We start from the raw sequence: 11,252 nt of genomic DNA, 5'->3' as shown, positions 1-11,252 counted from the left end.
TCGGGAGGCCCCGTGTATATAACTGCATGCTTTCACCTTCGAAGTGGGTCTGTGAGCCTGTTAGGTAGGGCTCCAGCACTCCTGGCTACAGGTGTATGGGAAGACGTGTGTCTGTGTGCGTGAGAACACAAGCCTCACACAGGTCCCCTTGTTGACAGGAGCTTGGCCCAAAAGGCAGGCACACCTTCACGGTGATATGGAGCATCTGGGTGTATTAGTGTCCTGTGGCTGCTGTAACAAAATACCATAAGCTTAGTGGCTTAAACCCCCACATATTTACTATCTTAGCACTTCTTGTGAACCTAACAAGGTCAAAGTCTGATAGGGCTGAAATCCAGTTGCTGGCAGGACTTGTTCCTTTGGGAGGAGGGGGGGAGCATCTGTCACCTTGTCCTGCTTGAAAGGCTGCCTGCATTCCCTGCTCCCATCTTCAAACCAGAGAGGTGGGATCTCTGATCCTGCTTCCCGGTCACATGCCTCCTTCAGTAGTCAGACCCCCTGTGCCTCTGTCTCAAGGATGCTTGTGATTATATTCACCTCCCCGCTCGTCCCCAGATACTCTCCCCGCTCAGGATCCTTCACTTCCTCCCACCTGCAAGGCCCCTTTTATCCTGTATAGTAACATATTCATAGATTCTGGGGATTAGGATGTGGATCTCCTTGGGGCATTCTTCAGTCTGCCACACTGGGTACGTTCTGCCTGCTGGGCTTCCTGGCCTCTTTGGGGCTGCGGCATGGATCTTGGACCTCTGGATCTTGGTGTCTCCAGTCCACACGTGTGTGTGTGCGTGCAGACCTGTCAGCTCATTGGCCCTCTCCCTCATATTTGCGTTTCTGCCCACAAGGGTCTGGCTCCCTGGTCCCAGGGTCTCTGGGAGGGACTCTTTAGGCTTGGGATTCAGCGGGAGCCAGAAATTCAGTCTGTACCTGAGAAGGGGGTGGGAGACCCCTCCTATGCCAGGTGGGAGGTGTGTAGGGATGGTGACATGAGGGGTCAGTGGCTGGGACTCAGCTGCTGAATGGGCACTGTCCTTTCTTTGGGGAGCACATCTTGGGCTGGGACTCAGGGGAGTGTCCCATCCCTGAGGCCTTTCCCAGCCCCTACTAAAGACCCTAGAATTACAAAGAGGAGAGCTGGAACCCTAGTCAGGATCTAGAGAGGGTGGCCTGTCCTCATCCACCCCCAAACACTGGTTCCTAGGTGGGTAGGAAGACCGTGCCATCACCCCCACACTGCTAAAGCCCTGGGCCTGTGTGCCAGCTGGATGCCTGGCAGCCTGGAACCTACCTTCCAGGATAGCCACCCAGAGGTGGGCATGGAAAAGCAAGGGTAGCAGGTATCTAGCCCAAGCCAAAGCCCTATTTGTTCATTCATTAATTCATCCAGCCATCATTCAGAGACATTCTGTGCCTGCCCAGAGCTGAGTGCTGGAGTCTCATGGGCTTAGCAAATCGTGACCACCTTATGATGTTCTGGGCACTCTCGGCCCTGGGTATACAGACAAAAAGACTCTTGCCATTAAGAAGCAGACATTCCAGCAGGGGAATAAGACAAACTACAAGAAACCATGGAAAATCAATGGTATGATGTGTTAGCAGGTAAAAACTTAGGACGAAGAAAAGCAGCAGGTAAAAGGGGCTTAGGAGTGCCAGATCCAGGGTGAGAGGTTTAAAAGAAGGTTGGGGAAGGCCTCCAGAGGGTAATGTGTGAGCTGAGATATAAAGGGGGCAATGGAAGGGGCCATGTTAATATCTAGGAAAAGAGCTTCCAGGCAGAGGGAACAGTAAGTCCAAAGGCCCTGGGGTGGGAAACTGCATGGGACTATTCAAGCCAGAGAAAGGAGGCCAGTGTGGGTGGAGACCAGTCGGGGAGGCAATGGGAGGCCAGATCCCATAGGACCTTTTTGGCCATTATGTGGACTGTGCCTTTGATTCCAGAAAGGGCCAAGGAGGAGTCTGAGCAGAGGAAGGACGTAACATGACTTAGGGGCTCAATGTGAATAGGCGGTGGGGTAGGAGAGCAGAAGCAGGGCAACCCACGACTTGGTGGTAACTGCACTGGTCTAGGAAGAGATGATGGCGGCTCAGGCCAGGCCGGTGAATGTGGAGATGGTGGGCGATGGGCAGATTCTGAAGGTGGAGCCAACAAGACTTGCTGAGGGGCCCAGGTCACCCTGAGACTTTGGGCCTGTTATGATCTGCTGGGTCAGAGGGAGCATGTGAAGATCCACCCAGCTGGCCCAGCTGTGGGGTGGGGTAGGTGCTTGGACAGGCCCCCAGGCACACTGGGGATGCAGATGAGGAAGCCCTGCTCCTGGAGGAAGTGGCTAGCTGTGGTGGAGGCAGGTGCAGCCTGGCTGGGGCCAATGCTGCTGTGCTCCCGAGTATGTCAGGCCCTGCAGAGCTCTGGGGACGGGGCCGCAGGGACAGGAAAAGGGCAGATGTGGGAACCACTGCCCCGAGAGAGCTCCCTTTGGGGCAGGGGCCGAGGGGCTGGGGTGTGAGGGTGAGAGTCTTCTTGGGACAGGGGGCCCTGACATCAGGTCAGCACGCCCAGCCCACGTCCAGCACTGCCCTCAATTCCGGTTTCTCATTGGCCTGACACTGGGCTCTGGGCCTCCGTCTCTCCCTGATAACATGTATGAGGCCCTCTCCAGCTGTGGCACACTGTTGGGATAGGGTGGGGGGCAGTGGGGGAGTGGAAAGAGGAAGGAGTGAAGGGGCTGTCTGTGTCTGCCTATGCAAATGGCCTCTGACTCACCACACCACCCCCCACCTCTCGCTGTGGGCAGGATGGGGGCGAGGGAGGGGGCTACTGTGTTATTTCTAAATTCTCACTTCCTCTGTTCTCTGAGCCTACACTGTGGGAAGGGTCTGCGAGCTCCAGGCATTCTTCTCTGCCATCGCTGCCCAGTCTGCCATCCAGACCCTCTGGAGAAGCCCCCACTCCCTGTCATGGTAGGACAGCAGCCCTCAGCCCCCCAGGGAAGGGGGGCAGTGGGAAGTGGTGAGGGAGAGGTGGGTTTGGTGGCTGCAGACAATAGTGAAGGGGGTTATCCCCCAACCTGGCCCTGGGGACACTCACTGAACCCTGAAGATATCAGACCAGGCGCCTTTCTCTAGGCAATGAGACCCAAACCCATTGTGTGGATAAGAAGGCTGAGGCCTAGGGCTTCAATCAGTGGAGGCAAGGGGGCTACAAGCAAGGTGGACACGACAGGACTAGGCTCTGTCTGGCCCGTTGCTGCCCACCCGCTCTGATCTGTTCTGACCTACAGTGGGTTGAGTGCTTGGGCTGGGAGAGGTGGGTAGAGGGGGAAGAGCTGGGCAGTGCCCATCCCAGCCAGGGTCCTGGGTGGCCCTCAGCCTGGACCCCAGCAGAAGACCCTCATTCCTTCCTGGGACTTGGCCAAAGGGAGAGGGAGGAGTTGGGGGAAGTTGGTAGAGGACACAGGGGGCTTTTCAGGGTGGCTGCATGGAAGGGAGCCAGATGACTCCTTGCTCAGGAAGGAAGAGAAATGACCTCTGAGGAAGGAAAAGGGAAAGTCAGAGAGAACCTGGTGGGCCTGTTGACTGCCTGCCTGGCTCTCCTGTCTGGCTGGGGTTTGGTTTTGAGTAAAAGTTCTAGATCGTGATTCTGGATTCCAGGTTGCAGAAGCAATTCTGAGTTGAAGGCTGGGTCTGAGACTTGAGTCTAAGTTCTCCGTGAGGCCTAGAAGTGGGGTGGGTGCTGGGCCGAGAGGCAAGAGCCTCCCCGGGGAAGGCTTGGGGAGAGGGTTTAGGAGCCCTGTTGGGAGACCCCAGGAAGGGGGGCAGGTGGATTTGGGCTGGGGCTGCATACTCACAGTCCCGCAGGGCCCCTGCTGTGGTGCCCTGCACCCCCTGTCTCTCCTGGTGCAGGCTGCCATGCTGGCCATGGCCCTGGCCCAGGGCACCCTGCCTGCCTTCCTGCCCTGTGAGCTCCAGCGCCACGGCCTGGTGAATTGCGACTGGCTGTTCCTCAAGTCCGTGCCCCACTTCTCGGCAGCAGCGCCCCGTGGTAACGTCACCAGCCTTTCCCTGTACTCCAACCGCATCCACCACCTCCACGACTCCGACTTTGTCCACCTGTCCAGCCTGCGGCGTCTCAACCTCAAATGGAACTGCCCACCCGCCAGCCTCAGCCCCATGCACTTCCCCTGTCACATGACCATTGAGCCCCACACCTTCCTGGCCGTGCCCACCCTGGAGGAGCTGAACCTGAGCTACAACAGCATCACGACAGTCCCTGCCCTGCCCAGTTCCCTCGTGTCCCTGTCCTTGAGCCGCACCAACATCCTGGTGCTGGACCCTGACAACCTCGCAGGGCTGCACTCCCTGCGCTTCCTGTTCCTGGATGGCAACTGCTACTATAAGAACCCCTGCCCGCAGGCCCTGCAGGTGGCCCCGGGCGCCCTCCTTGGCCTGGGCAACCTTACACACCTGTCACTCAAGTACAACAACCTCACTGCGGTGCCCCGCGGCCTGCCCCCCAGCCTGGAGTACCTGCTATTGTCCTACAACCACATCATCACCCTGGCACCTGAGGACCTGGCCAACCTGACTGCCCTGCGTGTGCTCGATGTGGGTGGGAACTGCCGTCGCTGTGACCACGCCCGCAACCCCTGTATGGAGTGCCCCAAGGGCTTCCCGCACCTGCACCCTGACACCTTCAGCCACCTGCGCCACCTCGAAGGCCTGGTGTTGAAGGACAGCTCTCTCTACAACCTGAACCCCAGATGGTTCCATGCCCTGGGCAACCTCATGGTGCTGGACCTGAGTGAGAACTTCTTATACGACTGCATCACCAAAACCACAGCCTTCCAGGGCCTGGCCCAGCTGCGCAGACTCAACTTGTCTTTCAATTACCACAAGAAGGTGTCCTTTGCCCACCTGCATCTGGCGCCCTCCTTCGGGAGCCTGCTCTCCCTGCAGCAGCTGGACATGCACGGCATCTTCTTCCGCTCGCTCAGCGAGACCACGCTCCGGTCGCTGGCCCACCTGCCCATGCTCCAGAGTCTGCACCTGCAGATGAACTTCATCAATCAGGCCCAGCTCAGCATCTTCGGGGCCTTCCCTGGCCTGCGATACGTGGACCTGTCAGACAACCGCATAAGTGGAGCCATGGAGCTGGCGGCTGCCACGGGGGAGGTGGATGGTGGGGAGAGAGTCCGGCTGCCATCTGGGGACCTAGCTCCGGGCCCACTGGGCACCCCTAGCTCCGAGGGCTTCATGCCAGGCTGCAAGACCCTCAACTTCACCTTGGACCTGTCACGGAACAACCTAGTGACAATCCAGCCAGAGATGTTTGCCCGGCTCTCGCGCCTCCAGTGCCTGCTCCTGAGCCGCAACAGCATCTCGCAGGCAGTCAACGGCTCACAATTTATGCCGCTGACCAGCCTGCAGGTGCTGGACCTGTCCCATAACAAGCTGGACCTGTACCATGGGCGCTCTTTCACGGAGCTGCCGCAGCTGGAGGCCCTAGACCTCAGCTACAACAGCCAGCCCTTCAGCATGCAGGGCGTGGGTCACAACCTCAGCTTTGTGGCACAGCTGCCAGCCCTGCGCTATCTCAGCCTGGCGCACAACGACATCCACAGCCGTGTGTCCCAGCAGCTCTGCAGCGCCTCGCTGCGGGCCTTGGACTTCAGCGGCAATGCCTTGAGCCGGATGTGGGCCGAGGGAGACCTGTATCTCCGCTTCTTCCGAGGCCTGAGGAGCCTGGTCCGGTTGGACCTGTCCCAGAATCGCCTGCATACCCTCTTGCCACGCACCCTGGACAACCTCCCCAAGAGCCTGCGGCTGCTGCGTCTCCGTGACAATTATCTGGCTTTCTTCAACTGGAGCAGCCTGGTCCTCCTCCCCAGGCTGGAAGCCCTGGACCTGGCGGGAAACCAGCTGAAGGCCCTGAGCAACGGCAGCTTGCCTAAGGGGACCCAGCTCCAGAGGCTGGACCTCAGCAGCAACAGCATCAGCTTCGTGGCCTCCAGCTTTTTTGCTCTGGCCACAAGGCTGCGAGAGCTCAACCTCAGTGCCAACGCCCTCAAGACAGTGGAGCCCTCCTGGTTCGGTTCTCTAGCGGGCACCCTGAAAGTCCTAGATGTGACTGGCAACCCCCTGCACTGCGCCTGTGGGGCGGCCTTCGTGGACTTCTTGCTGGAGGTGCAGGCTGCAGTGCCCGGCCTGCCCAGCCACGTCAAGTGTGGCAGTCCAGGTCAGCTCCAGGGCCGCAGCATCTTTGCGCAGGATCTGCGCCTCTGCCTGGATGAGGCCCTCTCCTGGGACTGTTTTGGCCTCTCACTGCTGACCGTGGCCCTGGGCCTGGCCGTGCCCATGCTGCACCACCTCTGTGGCTGGGACCTCTGGTACTGCTTCCACCTGTGCCTGGCCTGGCTGCCCCGGCGAGGGTGGCGGCGGGGCGCGGATGCCCTGCCCTATGATGCCTTTGTGGTCTTCGACAAGGCACAGAGCGCGGTGGCCGACTGGGTGTACAACGAGCTGCGGGTACGGCTAGAGGAGCGCCGTGGACGTCGAGCGCTCCGCCTGTGCCTGGAGGAACGTGACTGGCTACCCGGTAAAACGCTCTTTGAGAACCTGTGGGCCTCAGTTTACAGCAGCCGCAAGATGCTGTTTGTGCTGGCCCACACAGACAGGGTCAGCGGCCTCTTGCGCGCCAGCTTTCTGCTGGCCCAGCAGCGCCTGCTGGAGGACCGCAAGGACGTTGTGGTGCTGGTGATCCTGCGCCCTGACGCCCACCGCTCCCGCTACGTGCGGCTGCGCCAGCGCCTCTGCCGCCAGAGCGTCCTCCTCTGGCCCCACCAGCCCAGTGGCCAGCGCAGCTTCTGGGCCCAGCTGGGCACGGCCCTGACCAGGGACAACCAGCACTTCTATAACCAGAACTTCTGCCGGGGCCCCACGATGGCAGAGTGACAGCCCAGCACCCCAAGCCTCCTACACCTTGCCTGTCTGCCTGGGATGCCGGGCCTGCTGGCCCTGCAACACCACTGCTCTGCCTCCCCAACTCCCACCCCTGGCATATAGCAGATGCTCAATAAATGCTACTGGTAGGCTGAACGGCTAACCCTGAGCTCACTGAAGGTGTGAGTGGGAGGAAAGAAGGGAGAATTCGCCAGGCTTTCCTTCCTAAAGTGAGGAGGGACAAGAGGTGATTTGAGAGAAATTGAAAGGAGAAAAAGGGAGGGCCCACAGGACACAGGTCTGCAGGGGAGGGAAGCTGCTAAGGGCAGCTGCTTGGTCCTTCCCAGAAAGCAGGCTGGGTCTCCTGCCCCTTTTAACCCCTCCCCATGTGTCCTGCTGTCCCCAGGCTGGGTCAGTACCTCTCTGTTGTATATTGGTCTCAGGATCTGCCTCCCACACCTGCAGGACTGAAAATGGCTTGAAGGCAGAGAACTTAATATATAATTAAATAATATAGAATTTATAAATATATAAAATATATATAAATATATAATAATAATAAATATAAATAATAATAAATAATAAATATAAAATATATAAAATATAATGCATATATTTTATAAATATAAAATATAATATATAATTAAATAATATAAAAATAAATACAAATTAAATAATATTATATATGTATATATATTATACCTATATAAGTATAATCTATAATATATAAGTATACTTATATATTATATATTATATACTTATAAGCATATAAGTATATATATATATACTTATATATTATACTTATATAATACTAATATTATACTTATATATTTAAAGTTTATTTACTTTTGAGAGAGGGAGAGCACAAGAGGGGTTGGGAGTGGGGGGAGGGAGTGGGGGAGGGGCAGAGAGAGAGGGGGACAGAGGATCTGAAGTGCCATGAGATCGTGAAGGAGCACCACGAGATCATGACCGAAGTCTGATGCTTAACTGACTGAGCCACCTGGGTGCCGCAGACCTGCTTCATTTCTGCCCCCTGAGAAGCAGCAGCCTGGGGAGCATTCATTCCCAAGCCAAGGGGGAAAGCTTTGTCGGGAGTTCAGAGGGACATTTGTGCCCTCTGGTGGCCATGCCTGTGCTGTGCCTAAGAGGCTGGCCCAGGTTGGGGAGAGGCCCTTGGGTAGCTCCCCAAAGCAAGGAGCTGGGAGCCACAGAAGATTCTAGAGTGAGCTCACTGCCAGCCCCCTTCTGTTTTCACCTAGAGTGCATGCTGGGTCTCTGTTCTGACATCAAAGGGACGCCTGGGTGAGCCACAACCTGGCTACAAAAGTGGGCCTGCCTTCCCTGCCCTTGCCTTTCACAGCTGATTGCATTTAGGTGGGAGACACAGCCACATCCGATGAGGGTGAAGTATGTGTGTGCATTTCTAGTTTTGGTATCCAGTGTAGGGTTCCAGACCCTATTGCTCGAAGCACCAATGACCAGTGTTTGGAGACACTGATAGAGTCTGCACTCAAGTGTGTGGAGAGTTGTGGGTCATATCAGGCCTGGAGCCTTGGAGGTTGCTTTGTCCTGGGTTGCTGCTTCACTGTCCCCACAGCTGAGCCTACCTTTTGAGGAGAAGAGACATGTACAGCCAGAAAGTTGGAGCTGGGACCTGGGGTAGCAGCAGAGTGGAAGCAGTTTGGCTGGCTCAGGACAGTTGGAGTCCAGCCCAGTTGCTCCAGGACTCTTAGGGTGGAAGACTGGAGCTGGCCGCAGTCTTGGCTGGTCTTGCAGCCTGATTGTGGGCAGCCCTGGGGTCAGGGGGTGGGGTGCTGCTTTTGCCCCCCCCCCCCCCCCCCCCGCTCCAGGGCATAATTGGGAAAGAAATATGGGCCACCTTCCTCTTTCTGACTTGGGCACAGGGGCTCCCATGGCAGGCTGGTGGCCTCTGTTACCTGCTTTCCAGCTGGAAAGACAGAAAGGTCTGATCCACCAGTCAGAAGTCCCACATAGGAGAGCCTGGGTCGCTCAGTCCGTTAAACAGTTAAGCATCTGACTCTTTGTTTTCGGCTCAGGTTATGATCTCACGGTTTTTGTGGGGATCAAGCCCTGCATTGGGCTTCATGCTGACAACACGGAGCCTGCTTGGGATTCTCTCTCTCCCTCTCTCTCTTCCCCTACCCCCCCACCACTCTCTCTCAAAATAAATAAATAAACAAACTTAAAAAAAAAAAAGTCCCACATGGGCTCTATCCTGCCTCTTGAGAGGGCCTCTCAGCTTCTGGAGGAGCAGGCAGAAGGAATGGCATGGCCCCACGTACTTCCTTGGCCTGTGCCTGGGGAGAAAAGAGAACAAGAACTTTCACTCAGGCTGGAGTCTAGGGGAGGCCCTTGCCAAACAGCTCTTAGGCTGTTCCGGCCACACCTAGGAGCGGGAAGCAGGGCCCAATCCAGGGCCCCATGTTTTGCATGCAGGGGACACAATTTGCCTATATCTCAGGACAGCTGAGTCTGCCCTCAGGCAGTTCCCAGACGGAACCCTCATGTACCCACCTACCTTATGCTCACAGTTCTGGTTCTTTTGGGGCCTCAGATTCAGAAGAGCATTTTAGAGATGAAGCATGGGGGCTATGGTAGAATGACTGTTGGCTTAAGTGAGTCTGAAGATACATGGCCCTAGATTCAACCTACAGAAAAAAGTTCTGCTGTTGTCCCCAGGATCAGAAGGGACAGAGCTCCATTATCCCAAGTCCTGAGCTCGGGTGGGACTGCTGAGAGGGACTGCCATGGCGCTGTGTTCAAGAAGGGCACCCGTGGCTGGCTACAGGCTCTCTCTTCTGCACTGCTGGACATGGAGCGTGAGCACCAGCTGTGGCCTGGCTCTGTAAGGCTGGGGAAGAGTGGCACTCAAGTCAGCTCACCTGGGCTAAGTCCTGGCTCTGCCATTTGGATTATCTTGGGCGGTGGGTGACCTCCCCTTTGGAGCCTCAATTTGCTCATCTGTAAATAGGGGTGGCCGGGGTTACTCTGCAGGCTGTTAGAAGGCTTGGTGCTAACGTGTGTGAAGGTCTGAGAAACCTAGCAGCCCCCAGTCATTATCATTAGGTAAGGGGCTCATGCTGATGTGGCTTTGCTTTTTCATCTCTGTACCCAGAGACTGACCCTCCACCTGGAGCACTGAACAGGTTTCAGAGGCAGATGTGATTGAATCAGGGGCACAGGAAGCTGGGAGCAGGACCCTGGTGTTGCCTCCTGTGCTTTTTGCTGTCATGGGGCAGTGAGTACTAGACAAACAGAGGTCTGGGCACAAGACTTAGGGAAATCTGATAGAGGAAAACTTAAATGTAAGGAAATTCTCCCCGCTAAGATTGGAAATGACAACTCAACGACAACTCAGCTCAACGACGACCACAACCTTTCCCTCAAGGATACTGTAATGCTCCTGACGTCTCCATATTCTTGGAAAATTTCTATGGTATCACACATTTCTACACTCAAGACCCTATTAGAAGCCCAGCTTCTCATTTTTAAGCAGTTCATGAATCCCATCCACTTCCTGCAGATGGTACCACCATCCTTTGTTCTCATAACCCCGAGTAGCAGTGAGGAGAGAAGGAAGGTGACCAACCTCGTTGACCCAGCTGGCTCTGGGTATTATGAGAAGGGGAGTCTTGCTAAGTATTCAGAGAGAAACATTACCCAGGCTGGAGGAACAAGTCACACTGGGAGGAAAAGAGGTGGAGGGAGTTCCCGGCGTGGGAACACAGGGTGAGTTGGGGGGGGGACAATGGGAGAGCCCAGCTGCTCATGTGGGAACAGGGCTGGGAAAGCAAGTGAGACATGTTTCCTGAGCAGAAAGGAACTGTATGGTGGTTGCGAGGTGATGTTGCCTCCCATCGTGCCCAGCGGCTGCCTAGATGTGTGGCTTTATTTGATGGGACCAGAAATCAGCCCCTCTCTCTAGGGCCAGTCCTGGAGAAGGGTGCGCCCCAGGCAGGAATGCCAGTACAACTGTCTCCAGGGAGGAGAGAGCCACAGCTGCCCTTCTAGAGCTAAGAGAGGGGAGCAAGGCTGGGCATTGTCTTTGTCCTCCAGCTGCTTGGGGTTCTTTCAGCTCACCTATGTTTTCCAGTGAAGTAGATTTGGTATGGGCTGAATGTGTACTCTCTGAATTCATGTATTAGAGCCCTGACCCCAGTGTGGTGACATTTGGAGGTGCAGGCCTTTGGAAAATAATTAGATTCGGTTATGAAGTGAGGCCCTCATGGTGGGATTAGTGGCCTGAGAGAAAGAGGAAGAAGGAGACCTCTCTCTGCACATTCTGAGAAAAG

The 11,252-nt window shown here is 55.9% G+C and overlaps 1 protein-coding gene across 1 annotated transcript; it reads left to right on the top strand.

Annotated features, from left to right (window-relative positions):
• The first annotated feature begins 60 nt into the window (after positions 1 to 60).
• TLR9 (toll like receptor 9) lies at positions 61 to 7,368 on the top strand. The gene is made up of 2 exons (XM_049640604.1): positions 61 to 2,958; positions 3,856 to 7,368. Exons 1-2 carry the CDS (start codon positions 2,740 to 2,742, stop codon positions 6,946 to 6,948), a joined length of 3,312 nt encoding a protein of 1,103 aa, XP_049496561.1. The 5' UTR covers positions 61 to 2,739; the 3' UTR covers positions 6,949 to 7,368.
• The last annotated feature ends 3,884 nt before the right edge of the window (positions 7,369 to 11,252 follow it).

The sequence above is a fragment of the Panthera uncia genome, chromosome A2 (genome assembly GCF_023721935.1).
Source record: "Panthera uncia isolate 11264 chromosome A2, Puncia_PCG_1.0, whole genome shotgun sequence".
In the NCBI taxonomy this organism is placed as follows: domain Eukaryota; kingdom Metazoa; phylum Chordata; class Mammalia; order Carnivora; family Felidae; genus Panthera; species Panthera uncia.
The sequence above is the reverse complement of the archived record's forward strand: the minus strand, read 5'-3'. Positions and strand labels throughout refer to the sequence as shown.